Source organism: Xyrauchen texanus, chromosome 18 (genome assembly GCF_025860055.1).
Source record: "Xyrauchen texanus isolate HMW12.3.18 chromosome 18, RBS_HiC_50CHRs, whole genome shotgun sequence".
Lineage (NCBI taxonomy): Eukaryota > Metazoa > Chordata > Actinopteri > Cypriniformes > Catostomidae > Xyrauchen > Xyrauchen texanus.
Genome location: NC_068293.1, coordinates 26966102 through 26982030, shown reverse-complemented (window position 1 = coordinate 26982030; position 15929 = coordinate 26966102). Strand labels below are relative to the sequence as shown.

Here is a 15929-nt window from a genome sequence, read left to right as displayed (position 1 = left end):
AACCTTGATTAACCACGCACTACACTTTCTCATATTAATGCTCAACAAACCCTTTTCAGATCTATCATATAAAATGGGATTGGATCTTTACAAAATCTGAACTCACGTTCATGTATTAGTTAATACACCAGTTTTTGACATAATTGGTGGCAGGCACTTTATAATATAAACATTAACACATCAAAATAAACAAGTACAACTAATTTAACTAACACTAATATTTGTGACATCACGTCTTTAAAATTGCACACAGTATATGTATTTGTAACAAGGCCAGTAATATGATAGTGTCAGTACTTGTTCACAGTCACATATTACAAAGATGAATACAATATTGTTGACTAATAGCAAATGAAAACACACAATTGATGTAAAGCTTCATTTTTTTATTCAAAAGCAGCTGAAAACCTTTATTTCACATAGAGATGATCATTAAGGATGATTTAACACTGTGAGATGGAAAGGGCTTTGAGCTAGTGCACTGTGCAAATTTAATGTATTCATCTGTGCAAATCATCTCTACACTGTGACTTTTAACAACCAATGCCTCCTGTAATAGTTAAAAAAACTGAAATAGAGATTCTGGATATGAAATCTCTAAACCTGATGCCAAAAAAGAAACAATACACTCAATTCAAATGAAACGATCACAGAACGTTTTGATACATTGTCCCACACAGATTTATTTACTGATGTGTCAATATAAAGAACAAATGAGCAGATCAAAGCTGTACTGACCATTACAACATATCATTTGTCTTAAGGGTCCCATGGTTTTAACAGCAGACTGGATGAGTTTCTACATGTCAGTCCTTTGGGAGCAGTTAGAGGAACAAGTGGCAAATAAACTGACTATCTATCATGCAAGCACAGGCACATTAATTGGTCCAAACAAAGAGGAAACTGAGGAACAGGAGGTCTGACAAACTGTTGAATAATGAAGGCTGATAAAGCATTAAATCAAGCCCATCTACCCATCTTAACCACACTTTTTCTCTCTAACCTTCACTTCCATTGTATACAACCTAAGCAATAAAACTCAAGGCATTTCAATCACTTTGCTAACTTCACAACACATACTCTCTCCAAAACAAGCCCTCCAAAAAAGACATGCCCACAAGCCCAAATATGAAAACCAATTCAGGCAGAGAGGGCTGAATCATTTGGGTAGTTTTCTGATTGATTAAAAAAACATTGGCCACTCCCACACGTTTTTACCCCACATTTAGACCTTATTCACGCTAGCGCCATCTTTGACTTTCAATGGGAACGTTCAGTATACAAAGAACTACAGATGTGATCTTGGAGCGTTATACAGCTTTTTACCTTTCCATTGAAAAGACTGTAAGTCTATCCCTCACAGCCTTCTTGTCATTTCCATTAAAAACCAAATATTGGGCTATCATGAATAAGGTTTATTCTGTCATATTTGTCGTCCTTCCTTGAAATATTCGATTATGCATTGTTTCATGTCTATGGAGACAGACAGATGAATACTTGAGTTCTACTATGCAGAAACCCACTGTAGCTTGATTTTAACTGTGGATTCTAATTTATCAGGACACTAATTTCAATAACATCTGTCTGGGGTACAGTAAGATACATTTTATGCATGGTATAACAAAAAATTACTTAAAGCACCTTTGAGTGTGCAACATAATCCAAACAATTAATGAGCCATTTGACATTACAGGACAATGTATAAACACTATCAAGCCATATAGCAAGAACCCATAAGTAAATACATCTCTTACTGAAAAAGTAAAAAAATAAAAATAAATAAAAACAAAACTTGGATTTGTGATCAAGTGCAATGGTACTGTCATGTACTTGTGTGTCAGTACTTTTTGTGCTTAACACTAAAGGCCATATTAAGGACATCCCAAAAATTCACATGACAATAAAAGTGTCCTCATCATAAATAAGCTCCACTAGTTACACTTGCTACATACTCCTTCATAAATGCCAATAAATATTTATTATTAAGGCACATTTTAATCTTTGTTATAGAACTTCTTGATTGTTAAAAAACAATGTCCCTATCCTATGTGGAATGTTAACGCTGTCTAGGGCTGTAACTAACAATTATTTTGATATTCAACTAATCTAACAATTATTAGAACGATTATTCAACTATTCGGTGCAAAATGAAATGATTACTCATTAGCGCTTAACCGACTATTCAGCTTGTGCCCCGACTTAAACGGTTGTATTAAATGTGCTTGCTAACGATACAGAGGTCAGAATCATCTTTTTAAAATACCTCTAAATGACATTCACTGAATTAAAGGGAAAAAATACTTTTTATGAAGTGTAATTCTGTAAAAAAATTAACTGCAAAAAATCCTATTGTTATCAAGTGTTGGTGTCATGTTTTACATTTACATTTATGCATTTTGCAGATGCTTTTATCCAAAGCGACTTACAGAGCCCTAATTACAGGGACAATCCCCCCGAAGCAACCTGGAGTTAATTGCCTTGCTCAAGTACACCATGGTGGTGGCTGTGGGGATCGAACCTACAACCTTCTGCTTACCAGTTCAGTGCTTAAGCCCACTACACTACCACCACTCGTTTTCCATTTAAAACTGTCTAAACTCGACTTGCATTAAGTGAATGTATCTTAAATATAAGTGTATTTTCTCACTTCTGGGAGTGCAGTAAAGACAAAATATGCTTATTTTCTAAATATCTGAATTTAAAAATATCTTATATGCTACCTCTCAAGAGGAATGCATATTTTATTTATAATATTATATTCAACATTCTCAGATAATAACAAAAAATATTCTGCAGTGCTGCTAAAGTAAATGTATGTTGTTTTAAATACAGCACGTAAATGTATGAGTTTTAGATATTATTTTTGGAAAAAACGTATTTTGTTACAGTGTATTATGGGGTGAAGACTTCACTCTCTCACCTTTCTGTTCACTTCAATCCATCATTAACTCTCATCATTAAATTAAAAATATCGCTTATTAATAAAGCTGCATATTGCCAATTTTCTTCCCATAAGAAATGCACAGTGACACATATATTATGATTCAATAAGTCGCGAGCCATCACGTTCTAATCTAGCTGCAGCAAGAAAGCACGCACGCTCGAGGGATAAGTGTCCATGCGACAGAGTGTGCATTGGCCGGGTGCAGTTTCAATCTCTCCCCCTTAGATCGGGACATTTGCGCAACTCATAGAAGAGGCACTGACCACACAGAGAAATGCAAGTTTTGGAGTTTGTAGTTATTTACATGACCTGCTTCCTTATTATTTGAACTTTAATAAAGCTATAACGCATTAAATGTAACTGCATTAAAGATGTAATGCCGGGGTGTTTCCTTTAAAGACGCTCAACAAACAAGTTTTGCTTCAGCAGAGCGGCAGCTCCAGCTCCGCTTATTTCACAACAAGAGTGCTTTTGTATTTACTTACTAGTTTTTATTATTCTCTCATACTTTGTGATCTACATCACCTGAACCTGTTTGGAAAGTTTAGAGTGCATCTGGACCGTGAGCTGTTTTCATTCTCTCCTCAGTCAGGCACAAACTGCAGTGCTGCTCTCACGCATCATCATTACAGTTTCATGTGATCTCGTGTTAAGTTAAATGAGATCAAACGACTTTTCTACAACAAAAATATTGGTCAGCTATTTTTTATTGTCGACGGTGTCGATAACGTCAACTAATCGTTTCAGCCCTAACGCTGTCCATGTGCAAATTGTCACACCGTGTCCTAACCCCACACAACATGATAAAGCAATAAGGTACATTCACAAAGTGACAAAGTGATTGGAAGTCAATAAGAGTTGGCTATATGAGGCGGCATGAGCGACAATGACTACTTTAGATGCAATAAAGTTGAGCAGTTTAACTGAGTTAAAAGAATAGCAACATGATGCAGCAATCAACCAATGAAAATAAATGTGGACCTCATGTTATCCACCTACTGATACAGTTGGATACTATTGTGCAGTAGGAACACTCACTAGCGACTAGAAGTGGAACTGCTCCACCGATTTAATTGATAAATGTACGATTCCATGTAAGCCAAAATGTTATGAACCGACCACGACTGCGACAATTAATATGTGACATTTTGTCACACTTTTGCCTCACTGGAAAGCCCTGCCCACAGTGAAATCTCATTGGTCCAAAATCCAGCTTAACATATGTATCTATTCAAAATCAGTCAGGTTCTGATTGGCTGTGATTTTGTTGCTTCATGCAGCATTTTTGCTTTCAGTGAGGACAGGTAAATTACTTGATGTGTCCTGGCTGGTAAGGTCAATATGTCTCTTTCAGGATATTAAGTTAGCTCCTCCTTGGCCTGGTTGAGTGCAGTGATCCCTTGACTCTCCTAACATGACTCCCTGAGACAGGAAGAGATTGTTTGACTTCATATGAGTTTTTTGATACTCAAAGTCTGTGGTCCTCTATTATTAGTGCAGATCTCCATTCGGTGTTCTGTGGCAGTTTATCATGCCAAACACTTGTAATTTCAACAGGAGAGATCGTCACAACATCACACAGTGAAGCTTGTGAGAATTCATGGCTCTGTCTCCCCTCCACTTCATTTTTTTCTTCTTTTTCAGACTCCGCTCTGGAACTTGTTGTCTAAAAATGCAAAGCGTTAATGCAAGTTAATGTGTCAATATGAAAATAAATGAGCAGAGCAGTGTTGTATTGAACAACACAATCAGCTCAATTTAATGGACATTTCATTATGCAAATAATGAACGTGTTCGAACATTCAAAATGCTGCCTAGGTAGGCTGCTCACTAGATTTTGAAACCGAGCCTCTGACGTCTCTGTTCTATTGCACTGAATATCATGCTAGTATTACAATAAGACAAACCCATGTCAAAAATCACATTCATATTTGAGATAATGAGTATTATTTACCTAATAACTCTGACCAGTTCATGAAAGGCTCTGTCCACATTCATTGGGGGATCCTTGGCACTTGTTTCAATGTAGGTAATCTGAAAAAATGAATAAAGTTTTTGAAAGAAAGTCACCCTTACAATTTCTATAATAAGTCACTCATTTTAACCAGGATTTCCAATCTTGTGTGTCATCTGAACCCCTATGACCATAAAGTATAAATACTGTAGATTGTAAATCCAAATTTTATAACCCAAGATTTGAACCCTCCTATTGTCCTGTAAATTTTTTAACCAGGACAGTTAAATAATACATTACAAACAGAGGTTGACAGATATATCGGATTTACCGATTAATTAGGACCGATAGTTTTGTTTTAACTATCAGCTATCAGAAAAACAAACTCTTACAGTTTCCGATAGTTATTTTGGTATCATGTCTCTGTGGCCACTACCGGAGGGTTCTACAGTCTGGGCTATATAAACAATCACTAACTCTGTGTGGATTTGAGAATCACCTGGTTGCAGCCCGCAGAATTTGGCAGGGCTACGTTTATTGGCTCGTTCATCTTTCATAGACATAAATGATAGGAGATGTGGTAGTCGTTGCTCGTGTGTTATCATTGTTTAAGAGATATTGAAAAGTTCAGCCAAACAATTTGTTTATAGAGCTTACTTGTATGTGATATTCAATTCTAAATTCCATTGATTTTATCCTACGTTAAAAGTGAGGGACAAATCGGGATTTACATAAAGGCTGAAACTGACGTGAAAATATTCTTAAACAAATGCACATATCTTAAACTGAAAAGCATGTATATGTGTTTTTTGTGCTCATGCACCAGTTTGTTAGTACAGTTTTAACAGTAGATTATATATGCCTCATGCAATATGCCTTATTTTCCACTGTATCAGACTATTTATTAACTGCCACTGTTTTCTGTGTGCATGTGAATTAGAAAGTAATTTTTAGGCCGACAAGATAATGGAGATCACATGTTTGGAGTGAGGAGGAAAGATAATCGTTTACAACCCTTCAATGAAATTAATATGAATCAATATAGAATATGAGCAAAAGCACCGCAACTATCTCAAGAATGGCATAACAAAATTACTACATTCCTATCCAGCGTAATCAATAGAGCAAGCAGATATGGACGGTGCGTATAAAGCAAACTTGGTCAATGAATTAAAGGTGGGGTATTTGATTTTCTTTTTTGACCATTTTTTCAAAATAACTTGAAATCCTATTCCTAACCCACTTACTGGCTGTAAATTAGAAGCACTGAAATGAAAATTAAGCAATTTAATCATCTGTGGAACGGGCAGGACTCGAAAAACTCCAGCCAATCATTTTCAAGACCATCTAGAATCATTGGACAGAAAATGTGTCAATCAAACGGTCGTACCATGCCCCCTCCCCCACCACCCTGGCGCTGCGTGTCCCGTTCGTGTGCATACTCAAAGCTCAGTAACCCAGTAACAGGAAGCGATTGTATTTATGTATGGAGAATAGAGCTTTTATAGTGCTAGTGGGGTTGTTCCACATTTCTATGAATCCTGTTTTGAATAGAAGACCGCTGTACAGACGCCAGGGCTGGCTATGTTCTTTTTTTTACAGTTATGATAAAATCAGCTCTACACCTTTCAAGAGTGGTATGCGACCCCTCCTCCTGCTGTGTCAACAATTTGCTCTGAAAAATTGTCTGACAGGTGAATGCACTGTTTGACTAGTGAGTCTAGAACACTGCTAGAACACTGCGCATCTGAGTTTTCGCTCGTGCATGATTGCGCGTCCATGTTTTTCGAATGGGTGGAGTCAGGGCCAGCGTTGGAGGAGAGAAGGTAGGACCTTATGAGTTGTGTATTTTCAAAATCTGCCGGCCGTTTTGCAAATCACATACCCCACCTTTAATCTAATATTAATTATGCAAATAATCACTCATGATGAGCTGTTATGGCAAAAACCAGGAGACTATAAGTACATGCATAGCTGCTCTCATGCCTTTTGAATGAATTAATAAATGAATGAACGAACAACGTGGGTTTTTGTTTTCAGTCCCCCAATATTAGGATATTTGGAAATATGTTTATATTTATCATTATATAATCATTTGATCATTATTTCTTTATTCAGCTTTTTGATTTACAGATTTGAATGACAGCAGACACATCACAATTTGTTCATCAGTCCGTGTGACTCAGTCTTACATTTGTTTGAAGTGACATGTGAGGTACAACACAAAATCATATCACTTATGAGTCATAGCACTAAAATCATAATGATCTTGCTAAATTATTTTAACACTGACTACAACCGCATTAATATTATAGTTGAATCATCACCGTAGTAGGATTAGTCGACACCTACTACATTTGTTTGCAATGCACCATGAGGTAGAACACAATTTCATATCACTTACAAGCCACAGCACTATAAACAAAATAATCGGGCTAAACTATTTTAAAACGTATTTCCTATCATGCATACCTATAAATGATAACAGAGACAATGAGATTAAGTTATGGGTAGAGAACATGTGTAGCCCCGCCCTGTTCAGCAAGCTGCAGCCAGGGATACTTGGAGCAGTTTGTTGTGCAACGTGACAAGAAAATAACATGCACTCACAAAAATAGAGCCCTATAACTTAACAAATGACAAATTAAAGGGGTCATGTCATGAGGAATCAAATTTTCCTTGATATTTTGACAAATAAAAGGTCTTTCTACTATTAAAAAATAATGTGAATTTCATAACTCAAAACAAAATCCCCAATGCAATAAAAGCATTTATGCTACCAAAACGCCTTGTTCTCTACTTCCATAATATTGTGATGTCACAAAGTGTACTCATTAATTCATGACCGCCTCTACAGCAACAACATCAATGCCCACTGGGGCTCAGTTCATACTCAGCGAGAGAGTGAGCAGGACAAACAGGCCTAACTATTACTGAACACCACCCATCTGCGCTATTTTTAATTGTTGGTGTAAGTAAACACACACTAAATGGAAGTCTTTGATAGTTTCAATGCGTTTCCAGCTACTGTTCCGGATACTGGAAACTGGATGTTAGCATCTTCATTGTGCCTTGGACTATGTGTGCATCATGTGTCTTCAGTGTATTTCAGCATGGATTGCATGTTTTGCTTGCGAACCAGTCAGAAAACGATTCAGACTTTACTAAGGAATTGTTACTGAAGGATGGGAAGTTAAAACACTTGGGCCAGATTAAAAATGTAAGTAAACAGTTCCTTTCATGACTATTTCAAATGTCATGACTGTTTGATAGTTTATGCTGCTGACACAGTTTACACCGGGCACATCCGTTGACAAAATGGCTTGAGGTTGTCTACACCAGACAACACAAACTTTCTAAACCATGTATTTGTGCTTTTTATAGTAGTAGCGCAAAATGGAATGGGACATCTGTTTACTGTCGGCACGACGAGTCGCAACAGATACTTCCATGGTAGACAGCATAATAGATTATAATGGGTTCTATTGCTTTTGACGGGACTCTTGCGTCCGGTGTAGTCAGGGTGCGAGTGTTAACAGTTGTGCTTAAGATGAACAGTTTTATATATTCAGATGCAATTTGTTGGATGCTAACTATAAACACTGAAAATGAATTTTATAAATGTTGTAGTCTTGTGGAGTTTGTTCATTCTCTTCCGATTGAGTTTATGTATTCAAATGTGGCTGAATTTGAGGGGCTGCATGATTTAAGCCAATCAGAACAGTTAGCCAAGCAGAACAATACATTGATGTTTAAAGGAGGAGCTGAGGCCAAAACCGAGTGTTCATACAGAGGCCCTAAAACAGTGGCCCTAAAAAATAATAAAAATTACTAACATGGAACTCAGGGAAGATAATATAACTATTCAAAAAAAAATGTTATAAACAAAAAACAGCATTTCAAGAACCCTTTAAATGTGAATGTGTTCATCTAACAAAGCTATTGTATGAATTCAGACAATTCGGAATTTTGTGAAGTCATATGGATAACTTTTATAAAGTTTTATAGCATTTTAATACCATGGCATTGGTAACTAAGACAACTGTCACATCAACCAGTGCAACAATAATAAAAAAAAAAGCTAAGTGTACCTTTAATTCATGCTAAAGGATCTGTGTCAGAACAGTGTTAAGAATGTTTACATTGAAAATCTGAACAAAAAGTAGTGCTGAGTTTTGTATAACATTTGCTGTGGTATCTATGGACTCACGTTGTGTTTGGCAGCCATCTCACAACCCTGTTCGTTTGTCACTTTCCTCAGATGAACCAGGTCCACTTTGTTGGCCACCAAGACCATGGGGAAAGACTCCCTGTTGGAGACATGAAACAAACTTAATATTTTGGTAGATGGAACCAAGCATTTTCTTGAAAATAAGCAGTCTTTCTTATGAAATATCAATATCAACTTGGCGAATAGTTGTTGTGGTCTTGAGCTTTGTATGAGGTATATTGAAGTTCTGACCGGTCTTTCACTCGTAGGATGAGCTGGTGAAAGCGGTCAATGTGGTCAAAGCTGGCCTTGTCCGTCACAGAGAACACAATAAGGAAACCATCACCAGTCCTCATGTACTGCTCTCGCATGGCACTGAATTCCTCTTGACCAGCTGTGTCTAAAACTGCAAGGAACAAATGCAAATCAGATCAGAGAAGGAAATGTAATCAAATTGATTTTAGTCAGTCCTGCTGGAAAACCCAGGTCATACCAGCCTAAGATCAAGCAGATCAACCTGTTCAAGTTGGTCACAGATGTAGCCAATCTGACACCCCACCCGCCCACCCCCACCTTCTCCCCACTGTTTCTTGGTTGGCTCTCTACTGTCCTAAAAATTAAAGGCAAAAATCCCCTTAAATTTTAAAGGTGTTTTTTAAGAAAATAAAATACTTTCATAAATCACAGCTTAATATATAGACACAACTATAAGTAAGCCATTTGAAGGTTGATTTTCACAAAAAGTGTTCAGAAATTCAACCAATGCCATGAGTTTGGAGTGGGACTACCTGTTCAACTGATGGCATACTGGTGGTGTACTCAGAAAAAGTAATTGTACTCGTGGTTTCATTTGGTGCCACTAGAGCTAGTATAGGTTTCTGCTGAATAATAATGGCCGTTTTCCAATTTGTGGCCATTTTGAAACCGGGCATTGGGTAATTTTCAAATATGCAATGACAGTAGGGAATCTCAACGTATTAATCAGTGGGCATTTCCAAACCCAGATGGGCGTTTTATGAACTACCTAATGAATGTAGGGAATCTCAATATAGTTGGCAAATTGTGTGAAGCGGTTAAAACATCCATTCCGGTTTGAAAAACACCCACTGATTGTAAAACACCAATGTTTGCTTTGCAGAGACACAAGTCTCCACTAGAGACACAGAAATTACATAATGTTTCTTTAAAAAGCAGTTGAAGCTGTTTGAAACATGGTTAACCAGCTAAACCACCAGCTTAGCCAGGGTATTCTATAAATCAGACCTCTGCCCCAACGGCTGGTAGTTCAGATGATCAGTCACCTAAACCATCTAAGACCAGACTAAAAGCTTGACATACTGTTAAGTCTGCAACTATACAGAATGTTATGAGAATACAGAGAATGACTGCAGTCTGATGAGGTATTGGGTCATACCATCCAAAATCGCCCACTGGCCATCAATCTCTGTGTGTTTCAAGTAGGAATCTTCAATAGTAGGGTCGTAATCTGGCACAAAAATCTTCTGAAAAAACTGGATGGTAAGAGCACTCTTGCCCACACCTCCGTCTCCCACAACCACCAGTTTGTATGTTGGGAGGTTGTCGCTAGGGACTGCACTGGTTGCCATGATAACAGCTATACCTGGGAGAGAGAAGAGTATGTTATCCCTATAATCTCAATTTAAGCATATGTAAATGATAGTTATGAGCAATTCTCACATTTTATGTTAAATCCAGAAGCTAAATCTGCATCTTAAAAGTTTGAATTAAGTTTCCTGTGGTTAGTGAACACTCCAGTTGGAGCTAAATTAGGATAAAGAAATGCATTACTAAGCATATGGTCTAGACACAGGCATTGTGGTTCTCTGTAAGTGCAGCTTTTAGTCTGAACAACACTAGCTGTGGAGAAGCCGTGATTCTTCCAAGCCCATGTCTCTTTTATTTTGAATTATAGTCTCATGGAATTGCACTTCATTAAGCTTCAGTACAGATTTGATGACGACAAGAGTGAAATTAATTTTCCAGAATATGAAAAAGTATAAGATATCACAAAGTTGATGACACTGAATATAGTTACTGTATGTTTTTTAAAACATCAGTTGAAGCCTTGCAAATGTGCGGTTAAATACAAAAAAAAAAAACATGAAGAAAATGTCCTTGGTAAACAGACAGAAAAAACATTCAGGAGGTACCAAGAGGTGCCAAGTAGTACAAATGCACAAAATACATTTCTGCCCATTCACGCTTACCTAACCGCTTACTTTAAGCTGCCCCACTATTATTAACAATAATTATTATGGCAAAAATTCACAACCAAAATATAATAACGAGAACAAAGACTGGCTTTGTAAAACTATGAACAAGATTCTGAAGTCCTAAAGTTACTGTGCGAAATAAGGTGAGATATTTAAAATTTTTATGATAAACTAAAATACAAATGAAAGTAAAAAGAAATTTTGTTACCTACAAATATTTTCTCTTTGACACAAGAAGGAATTTGAGGTCCTCAATTGTCTTGACAGCAGCTAAGCTAATGAGGAAGCATTTGCCCAGCCGGTGAGCAGGGCACTGTGGGCTGCTCTGGAGGAAAAGTCTATCAGTGGGTGATGGCCACCCCTTCCTGCAGTTCACAATGTGAGGAAGGAGTAAATTTCCTTCCTAATTTCACCAGGCTTGGATACTTGAGGGAACTCTCTTTCACAAGGAAACTGTGAGACATCTCCCAGCCAGACAAACCCATGAGAAAGACCTTAAACTGCCATATACAATATTAAGATGGAAACCTAACAGTTCAGTTCCTGTACTGTAATTCTTTCACTACACCTAGTTCACCCAAAAAGTCATTATCTACTCCCTCATGTCATTTCAAACCAGTATGACTTCCTTTCTTGCATTGAACTCAAAATAAGAAATGTTTAAAAATCATATAGCTTCATTCTTGGAATAATGTGCATGAATTGTATGTACTTTTCATACTTAAATGCTTTAGTTGTATTTAGAGCAGCCAGAACAACCTCTCACCTTTAGTGTTCCATGGAATATTGAATTCACAATGGGTTTGGAAGGGCATGAGGATGAGTAAATGATGAGTTTCTCTGATGTATAGGGTGATACTCAGTAATGCTAGTGTGACCCTGTACCACAAACAGCAGATTTGGAATCTGAAAGGCAGCGCCTTTTACAAATTTACTTTCAAAACATTTTTCCAAAAAGAAAGAAAGAAACACACAAACACAACAACGAAAATATCACACACATATCCACTAGCAGTTTAAATAGATATTTCACCCAAAAATTCTCTTATGATTTACTCATCCTTCTGGCATCCCAGATGTGGATACATTTCTTTCTTCTGCAGAACACAAATAAAGATTTTTAGAAAAATATTTTAGCTCTGTAGATTCTCACAATACAAGGTGCCATAATTTTGAAGCTCCAAAATCTACATAAAAGGAGCATAAAAGTAATCCATATGACTCCAGTAGTTAATCCATGTGTTCAGACACGATATGATAGGTGTGGGTGCGAAACATTTAAATATTTAAGTCATTTTCTTTTTTTCATAAACTCTCTTCCCTGCCGAGTATGGGGTGATATGCAGTAAGAATATGAATGTAAAAGAGAATATGGAGATTGACTGAGCATGAGGAGAATTTAGAGTAAAAAAGGACTTAAATATCGATCTTTTTCTCACCCACACCTATCAAATCGCCTCAGGAGACATGGATTTAACCACCTGTCTCGTGTGGAGTACTTTTATGTTGTCCTTAAGTGGATTTCAACATTTTGGCACCCATTCACTTGGACCTACAGTGCTGAGAGTGATTCAAAAAATCTTTGTTTGTGTTCAGCAGAAGAAAGAAAGTCATACACATCTGGGATGGCATGAGGGTGAGTAAATGATAAGAGAATTTTTATTTTTTTATAAGACTTTAAAGAATAATGTCTTGTTCATGATAACTGATGTGTGGGGGAACAATTTGAAGTCCATCCATCCATCCATCGTCAACCGCTTATCCTGCGTACAGGGTCGCGGGGGCTGGAGCCTATCCCAGCTAACAATTTGAAGTATTTGTAAAAAATAATAATAATAATAATAATATATATATATATATATATATATATATATATATATATATATATATATATATATATATATATATATATTTGCATTTATACTTGAAAGGTTAAATAAATTAAAAGTAAATAAAAAAGTATACATTGCCATGTTTTAAAATTTAGAAACTATTGGAGTCATAATTATTTGCCACACAGTTATGCTTTTCTTGTTCCATTATATCCTCTTTACATTCCGATGAAAATGCCACAAGCTCAAACGCTGTTATAAAGCATAAACCCAGCGAATTTGAATGTTTTCAGACATGTTAAAGGGATAGTTCACCCCAAAACAGAACATTCTGTCATGTTGTTCCAAGTTCCAAACCTATGACTTTCTTTCTTCCATGGGACACAAAAAGAGATGTTAGGCAGAATGTTACCCTAAGTCGCTATTCACTTTCATTGGAAGGAAAAGAGAAGGAACTCCCTATCTCCTATTGTATTTCTGAGGGTAACATTCTGCCTAACATCTCTTGGTATGGTACGTATGGGTGAGTAAATGATAACAGAATATATATATATAGAATTTTTTTTTTTATGAATTTTCCCTTTAACGTGTCTACATGCAAGTTTCTCGCTCCCCTCTCTCTATCCATCAGAGATGACGTCACTGTAAACGCGGCTGTCAGTTAAGAGTTAGCACATCATTTGCGAAACAACTATGATTGTCATAAATAATGCCAAGCTCAATACGAGGAGTAAAAACGGGCATCCCTGAAAACCTGCCAGAAGTGACACATATGTGATTGTGAGCGTGACGTTATCGCTGATTGTTCATAAATGAACATGATCGAAAATCATCACCAAACTCTGGGCGGAAAACTTACCAGTGATGGGTTGGGTGATTTACTAAGTGTGCAAATATCCTGACACCTCTTCGACATGTCCTGTATCTGTGAGTTGAGCATAGTCAACCGGTATAGTGAAGACAGGATCTGCCCTTCACCTTAAATGAAAAAATAATAAGACATTTTCCTCCGCCCTTATGAAATTACAATGTAACATATCCACATCGCAACTGCCGATACTATAAATAGAATGGTTTCGTCGGGGTAAATGGGTTTCATTAGGCAATAATTATAGACCATTCGCTATTTAATTTAACTTGAAACATAAACATCTGACTCACACCATCGTAAATATTTCGGATATAATTTCTGACATACACTGTTTTTCTTCTAAACCTGTACAGCGTCAGAAAAATAACAAAATCGTCCCCACACGTGCAAATGGACCATTCCTCTGTACTGAAGCCTCGTCGTCACTTTTAAAGCGGTAGTTAGTTAATTATATTGCACATTGTTTAAAAACAAACTTGGCAAGACCACATAAGGAAATACAATTCGACCCTTTTAAAAGTAGTGCCCATGGGAGGTTTGCTGATTGATTTTGCGATCGCGTACACATATTGAGTAGGCCTATTATAGCTTTTGCATAACACATCTGCACAGCTGTTGCACTGGCCTCACAACCCTGCTGTAGGTGATTACATGGGTCACACATGATTGATGAGATAAATAGGCTAACATTATTAAATTAAAATGTATAATTAAACACTTGTTCTTTTGTCATTTATTCTCTCATTTATTCTCTTATTCTACAACAGTTGAGAGATTAAAGGAATGAAAATTCTCTCATTATCATGCCATCCCAGATGTGTATGACATTCTTTCTTCTGCTGAACACAAGCAAAGATTTTTAGAAGAATATCTCAGCTCTTTTGTTCCATACAATACAAAGTAAGGTGGCCAGAACTTTCAATGTCCAAAAAGTAAGGCAGCATAATAATCTCCAGACGACTCCAGTGGTTAAATCCATGTCTTCAGAAGCGATATGATAGTTAGAAACAGATCAATATTTAAGTCCTTTTTATGTTAAATTCTCCTCCCTGCCAAGTAGGTGGCAATATGCATGAAGAATCTGAACAGCCAATAACAAAAGAAGAAGACATGAATTAAACCACTGGAATCATATGGATTACTTTTAGGCTGCCTTTATTTGCTTTTTGGACATTCAAAGTTCTGGCCACCATTCACTTGAATTGTGAGGACCAACAGGTCTGAGATATTCTTCTAAAAATCTTTGTTTGGGTTCTGCAGAAAAAAGAATGGCATACACACCTGGGATGGCATGAGGGTGAGTAAATGATGAGATCATTTAAAATTTTGGATGAACTATCCCTTTAAAATATCCAACATTAATAATAAATAAATAAATAAGTGTGAGCATCTATTTTATCACATTTTAAATGCATTTTGACCAATTCGAAAAACAGACAAGACAATAAAAACTCTATGGACATTCCACTTATAGGCTATCGAATTCTTGTGGCATCAGTTTGTAATGCATCTGTGTTTGCTTAGGCTAACTGTTATGGAATTTCTCTTTTGAAATGAGAGGAAAAGTTACCTTTGTTTGAAAGCAGATGTTAACAGCTAATAACTGATTCCTCACTAGTAACATATCAAAAAGTTGTTATCATACAGAGGGGCGCTTGTTATCTGAAAAAGATCCTCCATTCAGTTCATTCTTAGGACATTTTTGTACCTACTTATTGTTGACATAGTTGCCTACACTACAGGAATATTTATTATTATTATTATTTAATATTATTCATACCTTAATAGTATGCATACCTGACAGACACATTAAAATCCACGCCAGTACTCGCTGTAACATTAAATATAACATTATTTTAATAACATAAAATACCATCCACTAAT

General features: G+C 36.6%; 1 protein-coding gene across 2 annotated transcripts; it reads right to left on the bottom strand.

Annotated features, from left to right (window-relative positions):
- Positions 1 to 386: 386 nt before the first annotated feature.
- On the bottom strand, positions 387 to 15865 carry mrasa (muscle RAS oncogene homolog a). Of its 2 annotated transcripts, XM_052148430.1 has the most exons (7): positions 15843 to 15865; positions 14034 to 14152; positions 10523 to 10729; positions 9361 to 9514; positions 9109 to 9208; positions 4899 to 4978; positions 387 to 4610 (listed from the first exon to the last, which is right to left on the bottom strand). In XM_052148430.1, the coding sequence occupies exons 3-7, from the start codon at positions 10713 to 10715 to the stop codon at positions 4511 to 4513; spliced, it is 627 nt and encodes a 208-aa protein (XP_052004390.1). In that variant the 5' UTR covers positions 10716 to 10729; positions 14034 to 14152; positions 15843 to 15865; the 3' UTR covers positions 387 to 4510. The 2 variants fall into 2 exon arrangements, with proteins under 2 accessions (XP_052004390.1, XP_052004389.1); XM_052148429.1 differs by lacking the exon at positions 15843 to 15865 and having other exon boundaries at positions 14034 to 14208.
- Between the last annotated feature and the right edge of the window lie 64 nt (positions 15866 to 15929).

Excerpts from the sequence above, each read along its gene's own strand:
- mrasa (XM_052148430.1), bottom strand. The coding sequence starts at position 10,715 with ATGGCAACCAGTGCAGTCCCTAGCGACAACCTCCCAACATACAAACTG. Across the intron at positions 9,515-10,522 it reads CCAGTGGGCGATTTTGGATG|TTTTAGACACAGCTGGTCAA; the intron begins GTATGACCCAAT and ends TGTTCCTTGCAG. Across the intron at positions 9,209-9,360 it reads ATCCTACGAGTGAAAGACCG|GGAGTCTTTCCCCATGGTCT; the intron begins GTCAGAACTTCA and ends TGTCTCCAACAG.